The 23,226-nt window shown below is 33.2% G+C and overlaps 3 protein-coding genes across 8 annotated transcripts; 2 read left to right on the top strand and 1 right to left on the bottom strand.

Annotated features, from left to right (window-relative positions):
• The first annotated feature begins 4,126 nt into the window (after positions 1-4,126).
• Positions 4,127-9,218, top strand: LOC145044962 (casein kinase 1-like protein 3). 6 transcript variants are annotated; one of them, XM_078993325.1, is made up of 17 exons: positions 4,127-4,362; positions 4,462-4,502; positions 5,376-5,445; positions 5,536-5,684; positions 5,799-5,894; positions 6,087-6,157; positions 6,262-6,323; positions 6,426-6,489; positions 6,578-6,662; positions 6,774-6,900; positions 7,000-7,082; positions 7,193-7,253; positions 7,518-7,618; positions 7,714-7,949; positions 8,222-8,264; positions 8,408-8,473; positions 8,569-9,218. In XM_078993325.1, the coding sequence occupies exons 1-14, from the start codon at positions 4,287-4,289 to the stop codon at positions 7,849-7,851; spliced, it is 1,224 nt and encodes a 407-aa protein (XP_078849451.1). In that variant the 5' UTR covers positions 4,127-4,286; the 3' UTR covers positions 7,852-7,949; positions 8,222-8,264; positions 8,408-8,473; positions 8,569-9,218. The 6 variants fall into 6 exon arrangements, with proteins under 6 accessions (XP_078849451.1, XP_078849450.1, XP_078849448.1 ...); XM_078993324.1 differs by having other exon boundaries at positions 8,566-9,218; XM_078993322.1 differs by having other exon boundaries at positions 8,367-8,473.
• A 5,176-nt stretch (positions 9,219-14,394) lies between these two features.
• LOC145048718 (uncharacterized) lies at positions 14,395-16,468 on the top strand. Its single transcript, XM_078997308.1, has 4 exons — positions 14,395-14,796; positions 15,406-15,522; positions 15,630-15,700; positions 16,001-16,468. Exons 1-4 carry the CDS (start codon positions 14,590-14,592, stop codon positions 16,314-16,316), a joined length of 711 nt encoding a protein of 236 aa, XP_078853434.1. The 5' UTR covers positions 14,395-14,589; the 3' UTR covers positions 16,317-16,468.
• Positions 16,469-16,539: 71 nt separating this feature from the next.
• Positions 16,540-19,230, bottom strand: LOC145048717 (ultraviolet-B receptor UVR8-like). Its single transcript, XM_078997307.1, has 5 exons — positions 19,028-19,230; positions 18,748-18,918; positions 18,339-18,374; positions 17,946-18,046; positions 16,540-17,875 (listed from the first exon to the last, which is right to left on the bottom strand). The coding sequence occupies exons 1-5, from the start codon at positions 19,119-19,121 to the stop codon at positions 16,685-16,687; spliced, it is 1,593 nt and encodes a 530-aa protein (XP_078853433.1). The 5' UTR covers positions 19,122-19,230; the 3' UTR covers positions 16,540-16,684.
• Positions 19,231-23,226: the final 3,996 nt, after the last annotated feature.

Below are 23,226 nucleotides of genomic sequence, written 5' to 3'. Positions count from 1 at the left end.
AAGGAAACAGAGTTAACACTATAATTAAACGAAGGATAAACACAAGGTGTTAAAGACTTTGATATACTAGTTTGGTGGAAAAATAACGCATCCCATTACCCAATTCTCTCGCGGATGGCAAAAGGTATAATTTTAATTACTTATAGTTTTTATTATAAGGTAGCATAATTTAACATTATATGTTTATGTTATTAGATCTTTTGTGCATTCAAATATCTATCGTGACATTTGAGTCCGCATTTAGTACCAGCGTCTGCATAATTGATACTTACCGAGCAAACTTGTCTGCACCTATAATAGAGGCCTTGGTTTGCACACAGTATTAGGGAAGGAAATAAAGGAAGCCGATTGTTGACCATGTTGAATATTTTTTTAAAGATGATGACATCGCTAAAAGTAACAAACTAATTCATTTTATTATCTAATAACAAAACGTTGGTTATATACTCACTTTCACATTAATTTGTTCCGGTATATATTAGAGTTTGAAGACACGATACACACCCAAAATGGAAATGGAAAAGGGCCGACAGATATTAATGAAAAGAAAGTCTTTATTTCACTTCATATGAAAGTATTTCGTTCTTCAAGATGTTTACGTAAGAATGTATGTAAAACTCGCAAACTATACCCATTATAGTTTTTCCGAAAGTGTGTTCCAATTTGTGATAATAACTCGATGAAATACTAACTTTTTACGTAAGGTAAAAGTGTTGATATCGAATGATAATAATATAGAAGTTGTATTTGAATCAATATAAAACGATACGTTTTCTTGTATTGTACTTGTATCCCTCCCTAAAACATGAAAAGACTTGAAAAGTAGGGGTATGAACTCACTTGTTTGGTTTGAAGAGAGTGATTTCGTCTATCTTTTTACCATCTTACTCCCGTTGTGGAGACCTTCGATTATCGTTTATGTTGTGTTAACTAAAAATCGTCCGATCTTTAATTCGAGTTTTTAGCTCTCTACTACTGTTACGAAACTTAGAAAATTCGTAACTTCTTCATACGAGGTCCAATATGAGCGATCTTTTTATGCACGTTCACTGTTTAATGTAATCTACGACTATTGCTTAGATACTTAAGGCTAAAATGCATTTTATTGGAATTTCACTTTTTACGTTTAATAATGTTTTACCGGATGTGTCGTGAATATTTAAGTGGTCATAATTTCTTCATTATAACCCGGTTTTGAACGTTCTTTATATTTTTGGAAACCTTGGCACGATATCTAAGATTTTATGCATTCCAAATTTAGATTTTTGAGGTTAATTTCGTTGATTCCAAATAGTTTCGTTGTATTTGCCTTTGAGTGTTACATTGCTTTTGGAAAAATATAGGGTTGTCACATTCCCCGGTGCTCCGCAAGTCCTGAAATCTTGTCCACGTTTGTTATCCACCTCCCTAGGTGAGATCCCACCTCCAGAAGTCCCTGAAATATCACAAAAGTGTGCGAGTGAAATAATATCATGGAAAATCTCGAAAAACATGTAAAATGCATGAGATTAAGCCTAGATGCAATGAAATTTTATGAAATAAAACTACAAAGTGTGTGCATGAGATGCACCTAACAAACCCCTACGCTCGTTCTCGTCGTTTCAAATCCAACCAATCTTCTCAACTATTTCCAAACTCAAAATTACTTAAGTCGATCCTTCCTCTTGTCTCTAGGGATTCACAAATTCCTACTTTGTCTAGTCATGGAAAACTAGGCTCCAACTCAAGAAACTTAAGTAAGAAAATAATTATCATTATTTTAATCTACTATGTAAATGCTATTCTTTTAATGTGTTATTGTGTTATGTTAATCTTTGAATGTTTTACGCTGATGGATAAAAGTACATTGTTATTCTATTATTCGGGTTATAGAATCCTAATACGATTTATTCGGGGTTTTTTTCCCGGTTATATTAGGTCGTTAATCATATTGTACATGTTATTCGGGTAATAACCGAACCGAACCAGTTAATACCCGAACCAAACCGAACCTATATTGGTTAATCAGTTCGGTTTTCGGTTCATGCAATTACACTTATTCGGTTTTCGGTTTATTTAGGGTTGGGTCGGTTCGGTCCGGTTCCGACCCGAGTAACATCCCTGGTTGAATGATGTATTTATTATGCAATAATCTAAACCATCTAAAACACAATAGAGAGTGTACCTAGTCGTGTAATAGTATAATAAATGTAAGAAAATGTGTCGAACACAAGGGAAATGAGTATGATTTTAACTAAAAAAATGCTGCTATTAATTAAACTAATAAAAATATTGTAAAGGGGGGGGGTTATCTAGTTTTGCAAATTTAGAAAACTTAAATTATCAACTAACAATTAAATAAATAAATCCATAAAAGTCAAAATCAAAGCATAGTATCAAGTTTCATCTATGCTATACGAAAAGCTAAAAGGTATTAGCCATAACTAAATCAGAAAACAAGTAAACATTGAGTAAACTAGATTAGACATGTTAAATCAAGCAAATCGAAAGCTAAAGGGTATTAGCCATAACTAAATTAAGTACCAATTATATTAATAAATAACAAAAATGTAGCTAAATGTACTTAAATATTGCACAATATATATGACTAAATATAACAATATCACTTCACTAGGAACCAAGGAGCTTGCTTCTTTTCAAGAACCACCAAAAGCACAAAACTTCAAGGAAACAATACAATAAATGCTAGGGTTTTCTAAAATAAGGAGTCTCGAAGACTATCAAATGGGGAAACCCTAGAAGTTAGTGTCATTATATAAGGCTCAAGGCCCAAAAATTATGGTTTTAGGTAATTGTGGCAACTCGGCTTGACCCTTACTTGGTCATGTTGCAACTTATGACATGACACGCACCACATCTCATGTTAAACACGCTGCATACTACGGTTTTTCCCCAAAGCCTCAAACCCATCTTCCTTAATATTATCAACCAAGTAAAAACAAAAAACAAACGTTACAAAATTGAACCACAAAGATGAATCGACAACAAAATCTTTCCAATAACCCAATCCATGATTTTATTATATAAGCATGATAACTTATTCTTATTATTTTTTATGAAAAGTGAAACTGATATGTTATAGAATTTTTTTTTCTAACAAAAATGGTTATATTGCCTAATTTTGTGAATTGTATTTATGGTGGCACGACCGTGTATGTTAATATAGTGATATGGCAAGAGGCAGTCTCACTTATTATTCTAGCAAATAAGTGATGTGACAAATATCCAATGCTAGCAAGACCATCTCAAACATATCAAAACAATATTTCTGAACACGAAAACCATATCGTCCTCTTCTCGAGTTTTAAAAATAAGAATATGAAAAGAAATTAAAGAGAAGTGAAAAATGATATGTTTTATAGTTTTGTAATTGGTTAATAGATAAAAAAAAATTAACATATTTTAATATGCAAGATAATGTCCAAAATAACCAACAACATGTTTTAATAAATAAAAACAATGTTCCAAAACAATCACAAAGATGTTTTAATCAATATATAACACAATGTTAAAAAAAAAACATGTTTTAAAACAATCAAACACATGTTTTAATCAACACAGGCCAAAAACAATCAGTAAGTTTTAACTTTTATTCTTGTGTTTCCATCGTTTTATCTAAGATATTCATCTGTACGAAGATAATCAAATATGTCTTGTGCTTTTTTCCCGAGGTCTCCAAACAAAAAAGTTACATATTTGACAAGTCATAAGACCTTATTCCCATAAATACAATATTAGTGAGAAAGTTTTCCAATATTGTATAAAAAGAAAATAACAAGTATTAATGAAATAAATAAGAAATGAAAGAAACAAACTAACGTCCATTTGATTCAAAACAAACTGAAACTACAAAGATGGAATTGACAACAAAATCTTTTAGGAACCAATCCACGATTTTCGTTTGAACATCATAACTTACTCTTAATATTATTTAGGAAAAGCGAATAATATCGATATCGATATATAATAATAATAATTTTTTTTTCTGCCAAAAATTTATTCAAAGGCCCAAATTGGTGATTTGGGTTACGTCTACGGTGTCACTGACGGCGTAAGCAAACGTGGTGATATGGCAAGAGGGAGCCCGAGGACTCACCCAGTCATTATGGTAGCAAATCAGTGACGTGGCAAATATTCGATGCCAGCGAGGCCATCTCGAACGTATCGAAACCACGAATCTTCTCCCTTCACGAATCACAAAAAACCCTACCTGTCGCACTCCCTTGATCCTTTTTCATCGAATCTGTAACTCCTTCAAAGGAGCTTGAAATCGGCACCAGAGATCCATGGAGAGGATCGTCGGAGATAAGTACAAGTTAGGTCGCAAAATTGGAAGCGGATCATTCGGTGAAATCTTTCTCGGTCTCTCCCTTTTCCATCTCAAATCTTAGTCTAGAAACGAGACTTCATTTATGTTCATGTTTTGTACTGCTTCTCACCACTTCAAATTTGTGTTTTCAGCTACGCATGTGGATACACATGAAATTGTTGCTGTAAAAATGGTAAGATTCAGTTTTAGATTTGAAGTATGCGTTCATCCGTGTTTGTTTTGATTGTTCAAAGTTTTTCTATTAGTGTATGCTTTTTCCGATTTGTAGCGAGTTATGTATGTAGTTTTCTATTTTTGTGAAACGGGTTTAATGAATCAACTAGAACCGATCCGATTTCGGTATGGGTAGACCGCAAACAAGGATGGATGAATAAATACCTTTGTCTGATCTCTAATGGAAGAGTATACTGCTCGATTTCTGGATGATATGGATCTACTTTGTTTGATAGAGAAGAAGCTCACTTTGCACACAGTGGATTTCTCATTTGTGTGGCTAGAATGCTATACTTGAGTGGTTTCATCATTCATGGTTTGTAATGATTTTGGCACACCCTTTCATCATTCTAGCTTTTGGGGAGATCTAACAATTGGTATTATAGCCATGTGATACTTCGATTACTAACCAAACAGAAAAGGCTACTGACACTGAGGAGTTGAACTGAACTTTTGTTGGTATATATGCGATAGTGTGATGAAGAGGGTAAAAGACAATAGGATGTGTTGTCTAGTATTGCTGATATAAAAGCCACCATGCACATCTTTTCTATGGAAGCGTGATGGCATGTCATTCAGAAACTACATTTCTGCACAGTATGGCATCATGTGGAATAGTGTCGCTTTCAAATTTCATTGTGGTTCTCTCATTCTTTGTCACTTGATATCTGCTAGTAGGTGGATAAGATCCATACATAGTGAAGATGCCTTTGTGATTTAAACTTGTATCAATAAACCTAATATGCTCAATAGCCCACATATATTCTTCTTCATACTTTTCAAAAATATTTGCTAATCAGCATTTAGCTAATGAGCAATCAAATTTTACTAGGAAAATAGGCAAACCAAGCACCCACAATTGCTTTATGAAGCCAAGCTATACAATTATCTCCAGGGAATAGGTAAGTTAATTCAACATTTGCTTTGCTGAAGCACAAATACTTATATTCAACATGTTCTCCAATTCTAATTCTTACTTTCATATCCTACAGTTGGAATTGCTAGCATCCATTGGTCTGGGGTTGATGTTGAGGACAATGTGCTTGTTCTTGACCTTCTTGGGCCTAGTCTTGAGGATCTATTTGTTTATTGTGGAAGAAAATTCTCATTGAAAACAGTTTTAATGTTAGCTGATCAAATGGTAAAATCTTTAAACATATGCTTTAATTGCCTTTCATCCATAACTTTCGGATAACAAATAGTCTACACCAGTCATTGCAGTTCTAAATTTTAGTTTTCTATATTCTTTTTACAGCTTACAAGAATAGAACTGATGCATGCTAAAGGATTTCTGCATAGAGACTTGAAACCAGATAATTTTCTCATGGGTCTAGGCAGGAAAGCAAATCAGGTAATTTCAACTGTCATTATATATATATATATATATATATATATATATATATATATATATATATATATCCTAAATACAACATCTTTTTTTGGGTTTTCTAAATTTCAGAATAAAGTATAAACCTTTTATAGAGTGAATATTATGATGTATGCTTATAGACTATCTACTAACTTCACCAATTGTTTTTATCAGGTCTATGTTATTGACTTTGGACTTGCTAAAAGATACCGTGATCCCACCACAAGTTGCCATATTCCTTACAAGTAATGATTGTCTTTTATTATTATTGTCTTCATATCCTTAAATTTGTAATTTTTTATTATATTTTATTGGTTCTTATATATTTTCTTACCATATATCTATACAGAGCAAACAAAAACTTGACAGGAACTGCACGTTATGCTAGCTGTAATACCCATTTGGGAATTGGTATGCAAATATTCGTGCATAAATTCTTTTTACAATCTCATATTTTTATATTTTATATTTGCATTTTCTCTTATACAATTTTTTTTTTTTTTATAAATTCAGAACAAAGTCGGCGTGATGACTTGGAGTCTCTGGGCTATGTTTTCTTGTACTTTTTGAGAGGAAGGTATGTGATTAAATGCCTATGTTGTGAAATCTAAAAAAAATTAGAGTTTTTTGTTTTTTGTTTTTTATTATTATTATTATTTTTGCAGTCTTCCATGGCAGGGACTAAAAGGTGCAACAAAGAAGCAAAAATATGACAAAATATGTGAAAAGAAAGTATCGACTCCTATTGAGGTATTCATGAAACAATATACAAAATATAACTTTCTTTTTTACTGCTAAAATAACAGTCATATTTAAATTGTTTTAGTGGACTATGAAAATCATTTTCAATTTATTTGGCAGGTTTTATGCAAGAATCATCATGTGGAGTTTGCCTCTTACTTCCAATATTGCAGATCTTTAACATTTGATCAAAGACCTGATTATGGATTCTTGAAGCGCCTTTTTCGTGACTTATTTACGCGAGAAGGTATACCCTTTATTTATATAATACAATATTATATAAATTTAACCACATTTATAAAATCTGTATAACATTGTATCTGATGTTTAAATCTTGATATTTCAGGATTTGATTTTGATTACGTATTCGATTGGACAATCTTAAAGCATCAGCAATCAGAAAAGAATAAACCACAGAATCATTCAACTGTTAGTGTTTTCATTACCTTTTGTTCTTTACAATTCTAATAGCATTTCCATTCACTTTTATGAATATTGAATAATTATTTATTGATTTATAATGTGATTAATAATGTCAGAGTCGAGCAGTTCCTGGTGTGATTAACAGACCAATGCCAGTTCATTCAAATAAGCGCCAAGGTATTTAGGAAATTTCATTAAAATGTAATTTTCATGTATTTTTTTGTTACAAATTGATTCCATTGTCTAGAGAATTTAACAAGAATTTTGTAGTAAACATCGTGTGACAACTAGTGTATAACAATTAGCGTAGCAACGATCCACAATTTCTATAGGGGCATAAACGTCGTTTAATGTAAAAAAAGTAGGGAAATGGTAGTTAATAAACAGATAAACTTTGCTTATAATTAAATAATTTTTAATTTATTTTTTTTTTAATGTTAGGGGTAAATGATGATTCCTATCAAATTGGAGCAACAGATCGCAGAAGATCAAGCAATATGATGATGACTCGTCCTAATGAAAATATTTCACTCGGGAAACACGTGAGTCTCCTTAATTAAATACACGGAATCTCCTTTTTTTTGGTTTTCATGTATTGTGGTCGAATGACGATTTTGCCCTTTGTTGACTTTTGCAGTTGACCAGTCCTACACCAAAGGCGTCTACCTCATTCTCAATGGGTGGCAACTTTGTTAAACCGGATGAACCAATTGACCCGACAAAAACGACCCGCGGGTCGACTAGTTGGATCCGATCCTTACACCGTAATCGGTAACGAGAACAGGATCTGGATTTTACTTGAATTGGAAATTTAAAAAAAAAAAAAGTTAATTGCTTGGAATTTGGATGCATCTGCTCAGGATCACTTCACATGTAATTTCTTGTTCCAGTTTAAGGTTTGATTGTTATGAATATGATAAATAGTTTATTAGTTTTTTTTTTTCTTTTTTTTTTTGTTTACTCACATCTGGATATTGTTGTATAGCATTTTATAATTTTTTTTTCCTTCTATTAAAGTAGATATTTTGGTTGCCTTTGTATTTGTTGGCGTTTCATTTATATTCAGGATCAAGTTTCTTTATATTTTTATTTTTTTTTATTTAAATCAGAGTCTCTTGATGTTTATTGTGTGAGTTTTAACATAGGTACCAGAGTTGTTGCGAATGTGTATGCCCTAACCCGTATCAGGTACTTAAAGTTTTTGAAACTTTGACCAAATGGTTATTTATTATTATTACCTTTTTTTTAATGATAAAATGCTTATGATTTTGTATTATCTTTATTATTCAGCTTGTTGTATAAAATACATGTTAAATGGATTTTGGTGCAAGATGGTGGATTTTGTACATTTATGGTTGTGGGTTTGTTGGAAAGCAATTGTGATGCGAGATTTTAAGGTAATTTCTTATTTGGCAATTAAATAATTTGGAATATATGATATGCATATAATCAAGCAATTGTGATGCTGATATTTTTTTTAATACTTAAGTAGAAGTAGCAGAATGCAAGGCAAAGGGTTGGAAGATTTGGTTATATATCGTTTTAATTACTCCTACTGCTGAATCAATGGAAAGCTTTAAAATCTGTGTTGATCATGAATGAAATTCGTTGAATGAAGCACAAAAAAAAAAAGCGAATGGTTATATCATATCATGATCATGATCAATGATCATATGGTAAAATATGACACAATATTGCAGTTGCTTGTGAAGTTGGCTGGCCACGTGTACAAAGTAAAAACACAAGCAGCACAGGTGAATTTCCTGTCTTTCTTTTTTTACAACCTTTAAAAATTGTTGTAACCCATTTTATAGTCAACTGGTGAAATTAGGGTTTGATTTTTTTATTCGTCTGTAACTATAAAGTTGAATAGTGAAGCAAATCTAGTGAAGCGGTGTAAACAAGCTGAGCCGAGCCGATCTCGAGCTCGGGATTTAGCTGGTTTAATAAATGAGCCTGGCTTGCTCGAGCCGAGCTTTTAATGAGCCAATCCCGAGTAGCTCACATGTAGTTCAAGCTCGTTTACACCCATAGAAGCAGGCGACAAGTAGATAGGTTAGTGAGTTCTGTTGTGACCAATATAAAAAAATATCAACGTTATTAACATCCTAATATTTTAATTTAATGGTGTTAGGCGTAAAAGCTCATTCATATCCCCTAAATGAGTGGTATTCTGAACAAATATTTAAAATATGAAATGGGGGCCCATGCATTTTGTAACGTGAGTGAGTGGTTATTCGGTGATAAATGTTTGAGAAAGGACCACGCAATTGCAAAGAAATTTTGTGAATATGTAATTCGTAACAGTAGGATTATGTTTTAATTAGAAATAAGAATGCACTTTTGGTCTCTGAAAAATAACAAAACAGATTGTTCCTAGTTTCAGTGGTTTGTGAAATGGGAAAATTTAAAAAATAAAACATGCATAGAAATGACAAATGTGAAAGAAGTTGAAAGTAATTTTATGAAAATAAATTCGTTGAAAAATGTTGTAAAAGATGTGCAAATTGAGAAAAAGTATTTTTCTAAAAAGTAACTAATAAAAAGAGTTGGAATGTAAGAGTGGTTCATTAATTTATATTAAAATTGTTCAAAACAAGTTTATAAAAAACAAAGTGTAAAAAAAGAAGTAAAATAAGTTGCTCTAAGCGCAGAGACTTAAAAAAACATTACTAAATTTTTAAAAAACATAAGTTGAAAAACAAGATGGGAAAAATCTATAAAAACGAGTGAACAAAATTTATAAAAACAATTAAAGATTAAAATATATAAAAACAAAGTTGAGTGAAAAAGATACGGGTAGATTGTAAAAACGAATTTGTGGACCAAATGTGTAAAAGAAAAGAGATAATGATTTAAAAATGTGTTTCGATTTGTATATATACTTAGTTAGATTTTTTGTCCGTCTACTTTTATCCATTCAACATATTTATATTGTATACATTCAGTGAGTTCTTATGATCATATTTTTCCATCAACAATCAATAATGAGGAGTTCAAGAATGTTGATACTAATGGCCGTCTCAGTTTCGTCTGTTTGGTTACTTAGGTCTTGTGGTTTGGTTTAAGCTTTATGTTTCAAACGTTGTAACTTTTTTATACGATCTTAGATTTTAACGATTTTTATATTCATACGTTTGTATTTAAGTTTACTATAATTTTCGTTTAGATTATCTCTATTAAAAAACTAATATATTTTTACTTATGAATTTTATATCCTCACGTTCTTTATGAATATATGTACTTTATGAATATATGTATGGACATTTTTGTATAAAAATACAAGTAAAAATATATTACTTTTTAACGATAATAATTGGAATAATCTAAAATAATATATTTTTACTTACGATATTCATATCGCACGATATTCATGATTTGTTGGACTGTTGATAAAAAAAATGTTAATACATACATTTACAAAGAACACATGAATTTATAGATCATAAGTAAAAATAAATTATTTTTTAACAGGAGTAATCTAAATGAAAGTTGTATCGACTCAAATAAAAATGCGGGGATATAAAGATCGTTAAAATCTGAGTTCATATGAAAAAAAAATTATTGTGTATTTAATTAAAGTGACTCCCAGACCTTCGTGTTCCTAAGATCATTGGCTTATCTGACTATGCATTTCACATAGCCAAACTTATTTTAAAGTTGTGTATTTAATTAAAAATACGATTACAATATAACTAATATATATTTAAACATAAAATAATGATTTGAATGTAAAAACCCTTGTATTTATACAAAAAAATATGGTTTTTTAAATAAGAAAAATGTATTTATACGATTTTAAATGAGAAAAACTTATTTATATGGTTTAAAATGAAAAATGGTCAATAGTGAACAAAATTGGTAAAAATGATGATCGATTTAGTGTGATTTTTTTGAAATGTTCAATTATTTGTGTAATTTTTTTCAAAACTGAAAAAAAAACTCAGTGTCAAATTTTAAAAAGTGAAAACTAGAGTTGGCAATAATCGATCTGGGTTGGATTCGGATTCAGCCAATTTATTAATTGATTTGAAAATTTCAACCCAACCAAACCTATTTATTTAAATAGGTTGATATTTCCAACCCAAACAAACCTTTCAAATAAATAGGTTGTCACCAAGTTAACCCGTTTATATAGTTCCTAAGCCATCTTATTAAATAAATTGGTTAATTTTGGATTGATCCATTTAAAATAAAAATAAATTAATTAATTAACTAAAGATTACACCATTTAAATTAGTTATACATATAAATAAAATTCCAAAGTATGATAAAAGGATAATCTCAAGTCACGTATACAAAGAAATTCTTCAAATAATATTAAATATATGTAATTTCTAAGTGATTTTTTAGAGTGACTAGTACTTAAATTAATACATGATAATATTTAAATAATTATTAAATTAAATATAAATTAAAGTTAAATGAGTTGGTGGATTGAAAACGGGTTGATAATTTTTACCCAACCCAACCTATTTAATTAAATGAGTTAGACGGGTTGTGTTGATTTTTGCTAGCATTAGTGAAAACTTATAATCTTTTGTGTATATTTTTCAATTTCGACACGTCCGCATGTCATGCCAGAGTGTCACGTCATCATAACTGACACGTCATCATGCCAAATCAGTAGACAACTAGGTTGAACGGTCAAGTGGTCAGAATTATAACAAATTGAGATTGCAGTGTCTAATTTGAGACAAAAAAAAAGTGTCAAAATCGAATTTTCATGTAAACTTAGGTGTTATTTGTTTTTTCTGAGGCAAAATGTCTGCAGTCTGCGGATCACATCTGTAGACCTCTGCAGTAGAAGAGGTGGACCAAACATCTGCAGTCTAAAAAAAGAAGACTGTTTGTTTTTTTAACATCTGCGGGCTATTAAAATAAACTGAAATCTAAATAAACTGATTTTTTAAAACTTCAAAGCGAATTTTTTATATATTTTTACGACTTTATTATAAATATATAACGAATCTAGATCAAACTTTTATGTATTATTATATAAAAAATAAAAATAAAAATGGTATTAATTCATATACATATTTGATAAAAACCAACAACTTTGATTGCAAAGTTATAACTAAACATTATAATTAGTGATCAAAGAATTTGATACATAAATAGATGGAAATAAACTTCGATTTTTTTCAAATAAATCTATTAAAAACGTACGATAAATATTTTCTCAAGAAATTGATGATACTCTATTAAATAAAGTTTTACAAAATTTTGGCAAAAAAATATAAGAATATATTATGATTTTTTTTTTCATATTTATATAAACAACTTCAACGACTATTATTATAATAAATTTTTATTTATAAATTTGTTAAAAATATCATGTTTGTATCGTCAAATGTTTTTTTTTTTAAGTTTTGTAATTTTTTTTTCATATTGTTTATCATTAATAAAGTTGGAAAAAATATAAATTAAAAAAAAAAACTTAAAAAAATAAAGATATATATGTTTTTTTAAGCTAGAAGATGTCTGAAGATGTTAGAAGACTCTGGTCCACATCTGCGCCAAGAAGAGGGCGCGCAGACATTTTTAGGTCTGCAGTCTTCAAAAAAACAAACAGTCTGCGAAGACTAATGTCTGCGCGTGGTTTGCGCGGCGCAGACAGAAGACGTCTCGCAGATCTGCAGACAAAAAACAAACACTACCTTAGTGACTGTTGTGGTATTTCATTAGGAAATCTTAAAAAAAAAAACTTATTATACTTTGGCTCTATTGACAAAAAAAAGTCAACCCTACACCCCTTACTTTTTTTAACCTTTGAAACCGATAAACACTTGCAAAACAACCATTGTTATTGGTTAGCGTTAGTTTTAAGGGTTAAATTATAAAATAAAAAAAAAAGAAAAAAAAAAGACGACTTTTCATTAAGGTTAAAGTTTAAAAACTTTTCTAGAGATTTTCCTTTTTATATATACTAAATTTATTTGAAGAAATCTTTTATTTATTTATTAAAAACATAAAATCAAGATACCATCTACATCCTTTTCACTAAAAAAACTCATATATTTTTTATTATTAAAAAACACAATAATGATAATTTATATATCATTTTTTGGGATTTTTTGTGATTCTTTTTAATAAATATCATTACTATACTTATAAAGATATAATCTAAATACAATTCTAAAATAGAGCTCCATGATATATGTGACTTAGAAATGCACTCCTTCCGATAAATCAACAAAATTCCATTTAATTGCATTTAACATGTGTTTTTATAATTATTGTACCTCTTATATTAAAGTTATTGTCATAAAAGCCTTCATATTTACATGAAATGTGAGGTTATGTTCTAAGCCCAACTTTGTGTTCATATACGTCTCACATTTAGGTAAAGTTTTGTCATTTTGGGCTTTTTATCAGGTTGTAAAGAGAAAGAACAGTTGGTGAACGATGGTGACGGTGGTGTGTCGGAGATGAAGAATAAGAAGGTAGGTCATAGATGGTGCTGATAGGGGCTACCGATGTTTTATGGTGAAGATGGTGTTGTTGGCAAAAGGGTAGTGGTGGTGATGTGTAAATGAGGGATTTTATGGCAATGGTAACCAGTTAAGAATGTGCAAAACCTGATAAAAAAAGTTGAAATGTATTTTTTTGACAAATGCGTTTCTAGGTTACATAACATGTATAATGAATCTCTTTAAAAAAGAAAAAACATATATAATGAAGCTCTATATAGGAATAACAACCTCTTATAAATTTTTATTTTCTGAGTTGTCGTTGGATTGTAAAAGGATCTTCTGTAAGTTGTAGTTTTATGATAAATGTTTTACACCCAAAACCTAAAACAATAAAGTAACATTTAGCCTAGAAATACACTTCTTGCAACAAATCAACAAAGTCCTCGTAAGTTATATAAGATATAAGTGGTATCTTTATGATTGTAGTAATAATATTTATTAAAGAAAATCACAAAAAAAATTCTAAAAATGATATATAAATTATAATTATTGTGTTTTTTTAATAAAAATTATTATTATTTTGAATTTTTTATAAATAAATATAAGTTTTCTTCAAATAAATATAGTATATACAAAAAAATCTCCAAATAATCCCTGAACTTTAACCTCATTTACGATTTTTTTTTAACCCTTAAAACCGGCACTAACGAGTTACAAGGATTATTTTGCAAGGGTTTGTCGGTTTTAATAGTCAATTTGAAAATAAATAAATAAATAAATAACTTTTTTTATAAAACCAAAATATAAAGATTTTTTTTTTTTTTTTTTTGTTTTTTTGGATTTTCTTTAAAAAGAAAAACAACCGAAGTGGTAAAAACTAGACAGATCTTCATCGAATCACCTTTTTCACCTTTCTATCAACACCCCACCACCCTTTCTCTCCACAGGTTCGTAACTTCTAAACGATCAGATTATACACATCAAAATAGCATGAGAGAGAGACAGAGAACGAGATCTCGCATTCAATAATTTAACGATCCAGACCACAGCGAAGTTGAGGTTTTGATCAGGTCAGAAGAGGTTAATTTCCGATCAAAATGTCCGCAGAAAGAAACTATAATCTGGTTAAGATGAAATCCAGTAGCGGAATTCGAGATGGATCATCAGCTAAAACTAAATTCGATCCATCTGTTATCAAGAACAAAGTTGTTAGTGGAAGCTCAACCAAGCAATCGATTGATTCAAAGCATAAATTTTCGTCCACAACCACAACCACAACCACATCAAATGTTTCTAAAATTGAGGTAAAATTCTTTGTTGTTATATGATTCTGATTAGGTTTTGTTTATCGTCGGTTGAGCTGTACCTAGAAGTGAATAATAATCTATTACTGGGCTAATTGGATGTTTGAAATTGAAATTAATCAAACAATTTATGTTATCGTTAGTAGACTCGATCGAATTGCAATTTTAAATCTGCCGATTCTATCAAAAACGTCGACCCCAATTTGATTCCCTTCATCTCGCAAATAAAGAAATAAAAGGATAAGAATGTTTTGTTATCCTGATCTGATTAATCTTCAACAACAAATCTTAACAATTGTGGTCGAATTAACATATGTGGAGAATAATTTAAGAACTAATTGTTGTCGGCTGAATGTTTGGTAAACAGATTATGAAAACCGATTATCCAGATACGTAACCTCACCTAAATTAACTTATTATCAAACTATCTGATGCTGGTTCTTCAATTTCCAATGCTCAACTTGAAAATTCACATCCAAATCATAGTGGATCTTGGTTTTTTGTATGTTACAGTCTGGATTTTGGGTTATTTTACTCGATTAATATCTCCATAGCTTTGAATTTTTTCTTTTGCATGTTGATTGACTCTGTCCTCTTGTCATTCTGAAGGCTAAAGGAAAATCAATTTTGAGTTCTTCAAAGACCAAAACAACTACAAAGACAGTTAAATCAAGAGAGAAGAAAGTTTACTCCTTGCCTGGCCAAAAGTACGATGTTCCAGAAGAGGTACACAAACTTTTCTTGTTTTCATCATTTTCATAATACAAATCATTTGTTAAACACTACAAATGTTTTATTCTGTTATGATTATTGTAATACTTGATGTTCAACAGCGAGAACCTCTAAGGATCTTTTATGAGTCATTGTCTAAACAAATACCTTCAAGCGAAATGGCAGAGTTTTGGTGAGTTCTGTTCATAAATACTTTCTACTTTAAGCATATAATAAATTGTTATTCTTGAATAATTCCTCAATCCACTTCTTTTATCTGTGCTTCTAATTCTTGTTTATATTTTTAATGAGGTTCAACTAAATTATATCCAATATGTCCCTATTAGATTCATATGTATGGATAAATGATATGAAGACGTTTTTCTTTGGATTTAATAAACCGAATAAATGACCATTTTACCCTTTTAACAATCAACAAACAGTTTTCATGAAACAGTCACCATGATTTATTTATTGCATCTGGGATATGCAGGATGATGGAACATGGGATGTTGTCACCCGAAAGGGCAAAAAAGGCATATGAGAAAAAGCAGAGGAGGCAAAAGGAAATACGAATGGGAACTCCGGTGAAATCTCAGCCACCACCACCGCCAAGTAGACCGGAGACTTCAAAGAAGCCACAACCATTTTCACCACCAAACAGAGGCGGCGAAAGTTCAAAAAAGCCGCTGCCGCCGCCACAACCTGTTTCAAAAAATGGGGATGCGAAAGCAAATAAACGAATTTTGGAAGATAGTAGTGAAGATGATGATGATTTCGTGTTGAGCCACAAAAGAAGGAAAGGGTAAAATGGTAAAAACATGTAGTGTTGATGTCAACCGTATCTTTATAGATTGGTTATAACTTTAACCATGTGTTGTTTGTAATGTCTAAAATAGAATAACTTAATTTGATATTCAGTAATAAATCATAAAAAAAAAAAAAAACCATTTCATTAGAAGTTGGCCATGAGATAAAAAAAAAAAACCATATAAGGTAGGAAAACTTGATATTCGGTGTGACATTAAGAAATTGCAAGTAAAATAATACATTTAACATATATATATTTTTTGGAAATGAAGGGTCTTTAACACTTCTAACTAGAAATTACTTGTAAAGATCGAAATATAGATAAAAGTATAAAATATACATAAACCCGCAAAAATCCACACAAGATTTACCTACCACTACTCCCCGATGATCCGATATACTCTTTAATCATCTCCTTAACTTTATGCTTCATAATCTTATCTTCAACACCCTCAAGCATATTCCTATAAAACATCTTCAAACGCACAAGCTTCCCTTTATCACACGATTCCAACATGTCCTCCCACTCTTTCCCAACATCAAACGACCCCAAATCCTTAAACGAAATCGGTATATCCTTATCTCCCTCAAAAACCTTCCCAAATAGCAAACCATATAAAAAACCCGCATAACGCTCCATCACCAAACCCCTAGACTTAACCCTCTCCATCTCTTCCATCACCGCCCCTAATCTCTCCACACCATCATCCTTAACCACCGTCTCCTCCTCGTCTCGTGGCCCTTGTGGGGGCCACGAGACAACCCTAGGGGTAAAATGGTCATTTTCATGACCATTTCCAAGAATCCCATTTTTCCCTCGCCCCCATGACCAAATCTTGTAGCCACTTTCGGCTACAAGAACAGTATGGGCCGCCCCGCAAGCTACTTGAACCGGGTCAGGGAAACTCGGGCCGTTGATCAAACGAGGACTGAGCGCATCTCCACCGTCGGATTCAGTAAAAGTAGCTTCCGGGCATAACCCGAGCCCGTTTTCCATACCCCACGACCAAATTTCACCCGATGATGAAACTAGACTCGTGTGGAACAAACCACACGCGACCGAAACAAAACGAGAATTCTCGGGCAGCCCGATCACCATTTCCGGGTACATTGACCTTTTCGTGGTTCCCTGACCGAGCTGCCCGTTATCACCAAGACCGAAAGTCCAACATACACTTTTTTGTGTAACGCTTTCGGTCTTTCTATAAGTGAGTACACAAGTATGAAATGCTCCACATGCTATTTCGTAAGGTGCCAATGGAGAATCCGGGCAGAACTTTTCGACTATTTGAGGGTTTGGGCTTGTTTCCGTGTGCCCGAGGCCTAGCTGCCCGTGATTGTTACTGCCCCATGTATAGCATACTAGAATACCATCTTCATTTTTAGCTAATGCCACGATGTGTTCGCTTCCACACGCAACCTTCACAACAGTGTGACCGGGGAAGTTAATGGATACTGGGGTAGGTGTTTGTCGTTCCGGGCAGCTGCCCCACATCCAAAGCGACCCGAGGTCATCAATTGCTAGTGACATCATGCCTCCTGCTTTTACCGAAGAAATCTGGGTAGAAAAGTAAATTACTGACATAATTTATTAAATAGGAATAAGAGAAGGGTATTTTAGTCCACACCTTAAGTTCCTTTTCATTCTCGGTTACCGATCCATCTGTCATGGGCATCTTCACCAAACTTGGAACAATAGAATTTTCTCCATCAAAACCAAGTTGACCATCTGCCTCGTTGTCAAGGATATAACTTACTAATATGTCCTATGATCTACATTGGACCATTTTTTACATGACTGGAAAAGCATTCTAGGAATATTTTTCGTGATGAGGATGAGGAGGGTATTCTCGTCTTTTGCACATACGAGACATCGAAAACAAGTTTCTGTCCCATCTTGTTCTACCTTTTTGGGTGAAAGAAGAAAAATTGCAATTTTTGTCACATTAATCCAAATGTCACATCAAACACAGTACAACAAAACCTGTCATGTCATGTCATGTCATAATTCGAAAGGATACAAGCATTGTAGCCCCAGCCCCAAACTGAACCATCATCTGAGATAAATATTGGAAAATTAGAGAAAGAAAATGTTAGGCCACGTTTTCAGAATTTGTATATTAGATTTCAGATATTATATTGCAATGACCTTATTTTCTAGGGTTAAATGCAATTAACTAGCAATACACTTTCATATATTTGTATTTTACAGCATCCTACTTAAGCAAACCATATATGCAAATTGTAACAATGTTGGCATCATGTAGCAATGATGATGCAACAACCATAGTAAATTACGAAAACATGTTCATGCTCCAATTTCAGAATCTTGGAAAATATCTAGGGCAATTAGTAAATTTGATTAATCGAAATCCACAACATAATTGGATTAACATACATTTGGGGAAAAAGTATGAATGGAAAGACTACCAGCAAGAGCTAAACTGTGATAAGCACCGGCCGATATTCCAACAATTTTGACCTTATCTCTCTTATCCGTCAAATTGAATTCAATTTTCACCGGAAAAAACTGATCAACCTCCGAACCATTGCCGAGCCGGCCGAAGGTTCCTCTGCCCCATGAATATACATCACCATCAGCTTCATACAACAAAATTAAAAAGCCGAAAAGTTTACATTAGCTCGAAACTTTGTATTGTGGTGGTGGTGCCAATTGATAGATGATAAGTACTGGATAAGATTTTATTACCAGTGAGAGCAAGAGTGTGAGCTTCTCCGGCGGCAATTGCGATTACTTTCCGAGATAGATTGCCGGAATCCACGTATGTTCTTGCTTCTGCCATCGTCTTCTCTCTATTTTGGTAATTAGAATTTACAACTCCCTCGCGAATCGCGATAGATAAAAATTGCCACAAGTATATTCCATTAGGATTACTATTAATATCAATTACACCCCCTATTTATTTTCTAACACCACCAATCTATAAACACATCATTACTCTATAAACTTTTAGAAGGTGTCTGTCTTAACCGATTTTTATTTTTTAATCAAGTGTTTCATGGAGATTAATCTCATTATAAAAGTATTTTATAAGATGAGGCATATAGTGGTTTTCGTGCCAGAATTATAGTCCTCGTTATATAAACTAGATTGGAGTGATAAAGTGAAATCACAAAGTTGATCTTCATGAGATCTTGTAAATGCGTTTTATGGTGGTGCAAGACAAATCAAACATAGAGTTATGTTACTAATTCAACAAGGATTAGAAAAGATTGTTGCTAGCTTTTAATTTTGGGGGGTTTTTGACTTATCTTTTTAAAAGGTAAAAGTTTTTTTTGGAAAAAATAAAATATAAAAGATGTTTGGTAAAAGATTTTAAAAGTTATTTTTGGATTTTTGATATAAGAAAAATTGATTTTTTGGAAAAGTAGAAAAACATAACTTTTGGCCTTCCAAAAAAATAAGCCAAACACCCCTTTAATATCGTCCTTATTAGCAACTAAACCCTTAGAAAAGATTGTTGCTAGCTTTAATTTAGTATCGTTCTTATTAGCAACTAGGGGTGGACATAATAACTAAAAAAACTAAATAAAATCAACTTAATAATAACCATATTACAAATGCAGTTTCTATTTTTGATTAACCAAATATATGGTTCGGTTATGGTTTTCATTCAAAACCGAACCGAATCGAACCAATAATATTAATGATCAATGTTTTTAATATAATATAATATTAAATATGTATCATGTAATTATATTTGGTAAAGCCGGTCCTAATGAATTAACCAGAGAAAATGGACTTTAATTGTTATTAATAAAAGACTAAAATGCAAATTTGGTCCTTGTGTTTAGCCAAAAAAATGTGGATGGAGTCCAAAATCTTTTCAATTTGCACTACTGGTTCAAAATCGAAACTTTTATGCTTCCCTAATATTAGAAAGTTTAAAAAAAATCCCACACCATTGTCTCTCTCTCTCTCTCTCAGACAAAAAAAAGTTCACTCACACATCATCTTTTTCTCACCCCTTCCCTCCATTGATGAACAAAATAACAACCAACCTCCTATCCCCGTTCATGATCCCATGACAAGCTTCTTCCTATTTATCTTCAAGACAACGGAAAATCAAAGAAAGGTGATAACTCGTTTTTGATTTAGAGGTTGCGATTAGAAAAAAGAAAAGAGACAGAGAGTTCATCAATGGCTAGGTCACAATGGGAAAAAGAAAGAAAAGAGAGTTTGATGGTTTCAGGGAGTTCAACAGATCCTAACCCTCGTTATCCCTTTCTGTTGTCGCCTCTGATCTCTCTTATCTCACCTGAAACTGAATTTTAGGTTTGAAAATCCCAATGAACCTATGACGATGAAGGAAATTATGTGTGTGTGTTTGTTCATCCTCTGAAATTTTGAAAGAAGTGTATGTGGGTCTATGCTCGTCTGTTGAACTCATCCCCCATTCTTTGTGGTTTTATAATGAACCTAATGAACTTTAGGAGGAAACACTAACCATCGAGCACCAACAAAAAAGAGCTCCAACGAGAGACTTATGTTTCTCTAGAATCTTTGTATTAGATATATTGAAATCATTTTGCTTTTGAGTTCAAGGGGTTTCAAGCTGTGGGTTTGTAAACTTGGTTGGAGAAGAAGAAAATGGGTTTCTATGGCTTGATTCTAGTTTTTGTTCATTGGTTTTGTGACATTTAGAGAAGATGATGTATAGAAGAAGGAGGTGTGTGCGTTAGTGTGTGTGTGTGTTAGAGAGAGAGAGCGAGATGAAGAGAGAGGGGTGCGGTGGAATAGGGATAAGGTAGGGTTTTTTTTCTTCTTATTTTCTAATAATTAGAATACTAAAATAAAGACATAATGTAACACCCCGTTCTTTAAGTGTTTAATTATGAGTCCCTGAGATTTAAGAGGAAGGTAATTTTGGTCATTTTTCGGGAAATGGGTTCTATCCGAGAAGGTTTCGGGCTGGTGTATGTTGTTAGAAGCATTGGGCTTCTTGTCACCTCGTATGAATGTAAAGTTATTTGGGAGCGGGTTTAGATTAGAGAAGTTGCGGTGTTTTGAAGTTGATCATTGTTATAGCTCCTTGGGTAATAAGTGGGAAAGGTCCCATGCATGCATGTGTTATGAAGTCTGGCCAGGTACACCCAGCGTAAGCTAGACGTACGCCCAGCGTAAAGGGGCGAGAAGTTTGCGGGTGGCCGGGTGAGTACGCCCAGCGTACCAGGGAGGTACGCCCAGCGTACTCTCAGAAACTCCAAACCCTAATTTAGGGTCAGCCACTATATAAGGAACATGTTGGTTCACCCTTTAGCCTCCTTAAGCTCATCCTCAACCTCAGAAACCCTAGAAAACTCGTATTCCTCCATTGTTGGGTGTGTTTGACCTTGGAAAGCTCATTTTGGCAAAAGAAAGACTTGAAGGAGAAAAGAGAAGTTTTCAAGGAAGAAGAGGAACGATTGGAGCTTGTAGATCTGAAGAGATACCATCCTTTGGAGCTTGTTTGAGGTATAAAGCTTCTTCCTTAACATTCATATTGTGTAGATCTATGTATTTTGAAGCTTTGACACCATTCTTGTCCCAAAAGTCCTCACCTTGTTGCATGTATCGAATTAGTCAAGATTATTTGTCCTTTCAGACCTTTGGAGAGGTCTTGAGTAAGAAAAACGAGGTCCCAAGGGCTGTAGTTGTTCCATGTGTGAGATATATAGGTATTAATGGATTAAGACCTTGGATTAAGAGCTTATGGACGTCCCAAGTGATAAAGTTTGAGACTTTATGGATTCTAATCATATTTGGCCTAGGAATTTGAAGTTTGGGCTTAAGAGCTTAAGCCATTAAGAGGTTAGAAGGACTTAATGAGTATCGCAGTTACGCCCCGCGTAGCGGGCCAAAGCCCTGATCCTCAGTCGCGTTTCAGTGAGTACGCCCCGCTTACCAAGGTGGGTACGCCCATCGTACTCCCCCTGTGTGGACTTTAATTTTGGGCCTTTGAGTTTGGGCCGGTTGTGGGCAGTTGGTTATTGGGCCAAGTCTGGGAATTTATAGATAAAGTATTTTGGGCCCAATTATTGTTATGGTCATTGGATCTAGGCCCATTTGGTGAGGTGGGCCCAATTTGGTAAATTGGGCCAATATTGGACTTTGTATTAGATTTGGACTTTGGTCTTGGCCCGATAAGTGGATGTATGATTGGCCTAATATTTATTTTGTTATGATGGCTAGTTTGGGATTTACGGTAAGTTGGTGATTCGAGAGTCTGCTTCTTCGGTTCATAGTATCGACATTCGCGAGGTGAGTTATCCTCACTATATCGACAGGGTCTAAGGCACCAAGGCCGGCCTTTTATCGGATTGAGATTCAGATACTTGTTGTTATGTTATTGTTGTGATATGTCTGCATCCTGGTATTTAGGATGGTATATGTTAGAGACCTGGTTAAGGTCGGTTTCCTGATATGTAGGGTGGTGCTATGCTAGTGACTGGTTAGGTCGGTATCCTGGTTAGGGTAATGATATGTTATGTGATCTGCTTGATCGGCTTGTTGACTATGAACTGTTATATGATTGTATGTTATGTGCACATGGTTGTTTGGACTGGAGTTGGGTTGAGGCGGGTCCTGCTTTGTGTTGTAGGCCAAGATACCCAGGGCGGACCGGTTATACCGAAGGCCCAACGAGCGGTCTGGATAGGATGTAGGCCCCACGAGGGCGGACCAGACATGCCGAGGCTCGGAGAGTGGACCAGGTCGACTGAAGGCCCGATACGGGCGGACCAGTCATACTGTAGACTCAGAGAGTGGACCAGGTGGGTTGAAGGCCCGGTGCGGGCGGACCAACCACACTGCAGACTCGAAGGACATGACTAGACTCGTAGGATGGACCCAGTGGACTGAAGGCCCGATACGGCGGACCAGTCACACAGTGGACCCGATATGCATGG

This window comes from Lactuca saligna, chromosome 5 (assembly GCF_052625555.1).
Source record: "Lactuca saligna cultivar CGN05327 chromosome 5, ASM5262555v1, whole genome shotgun sequence".
Lineage (NCBI taxonomy): Eukaryota > Viridiplantae > Streptophyta > Magnoliopsida > Asterales > Asteraceae > Lactuca > Lactuca saligna.
The sequence above is the reverse complement of the archived record's forward strand: the minus strand, read 5'-3'. Positions and strand labels throughout refer to the sequence as shown.

Coding starts and splice junctions, on each gene's coding strand:
- LOC145048717 (XM_078997307.1), bottom strand. CDS start 19,121: ATGGCAGAAGCAAGAACATACGTGGATTCCGGCAATCTATCTCGGAAA. Junction 18,919..19,027: donor TCACACTCTTGCTCTCACTG/GTAATAAAATCT, acceptor TGTTGTATGAAG/CTGATGGTGATGTATATTCA. Junction 18,047..18,338: donor GGGCTGGGGCTACAATGCTT/GTATCCTTTCGA, acceptor ACAACGAGGCAG/ATGGTCAACTTGGTTTTGAT.
- LOC145044962 (XM_078993325.1), top strand. CDS start 4,287: ATGGAGAGGATCGTCGGAGATAAGTACAAGTTAGGTCGCAAAATTGGA. Junction 4,363..4,461: donor ATTCGGTGAAATCTTTCTCG/GTCTCTCCCTTT, acceptor TTGTGTTTTCAG/CTACGCATGTGGATACACAT. Junction 7,619..7,713: donor ATATTTCACTCGGGAAACAC/GTGAGTCTCCTT, acceptor TGACTTTTGCAG/TTGACCAGTCCTACACCAAA.
- LOC145048718 (XM_078997308.1), top strand. CDS start 14,590: ATGTCCGCAGAAAGAAACTATAATCTGGTTAAGATGAAATCCAGTAGC. Junction 15,523..15,629: donor AGTACGATGTTCCAGAAGAG/GTACACAAACTT, acceptor GATGTTCAACAG/CGAGAACCTCTAAGGATCTT. Junction 15,701..16,000: donor AGCGAAATGGCAGAGTTTTG/GTGAGTTCTGTT, acceptor TGGGATATGCAG/GATGATGGAACATGGGATGT.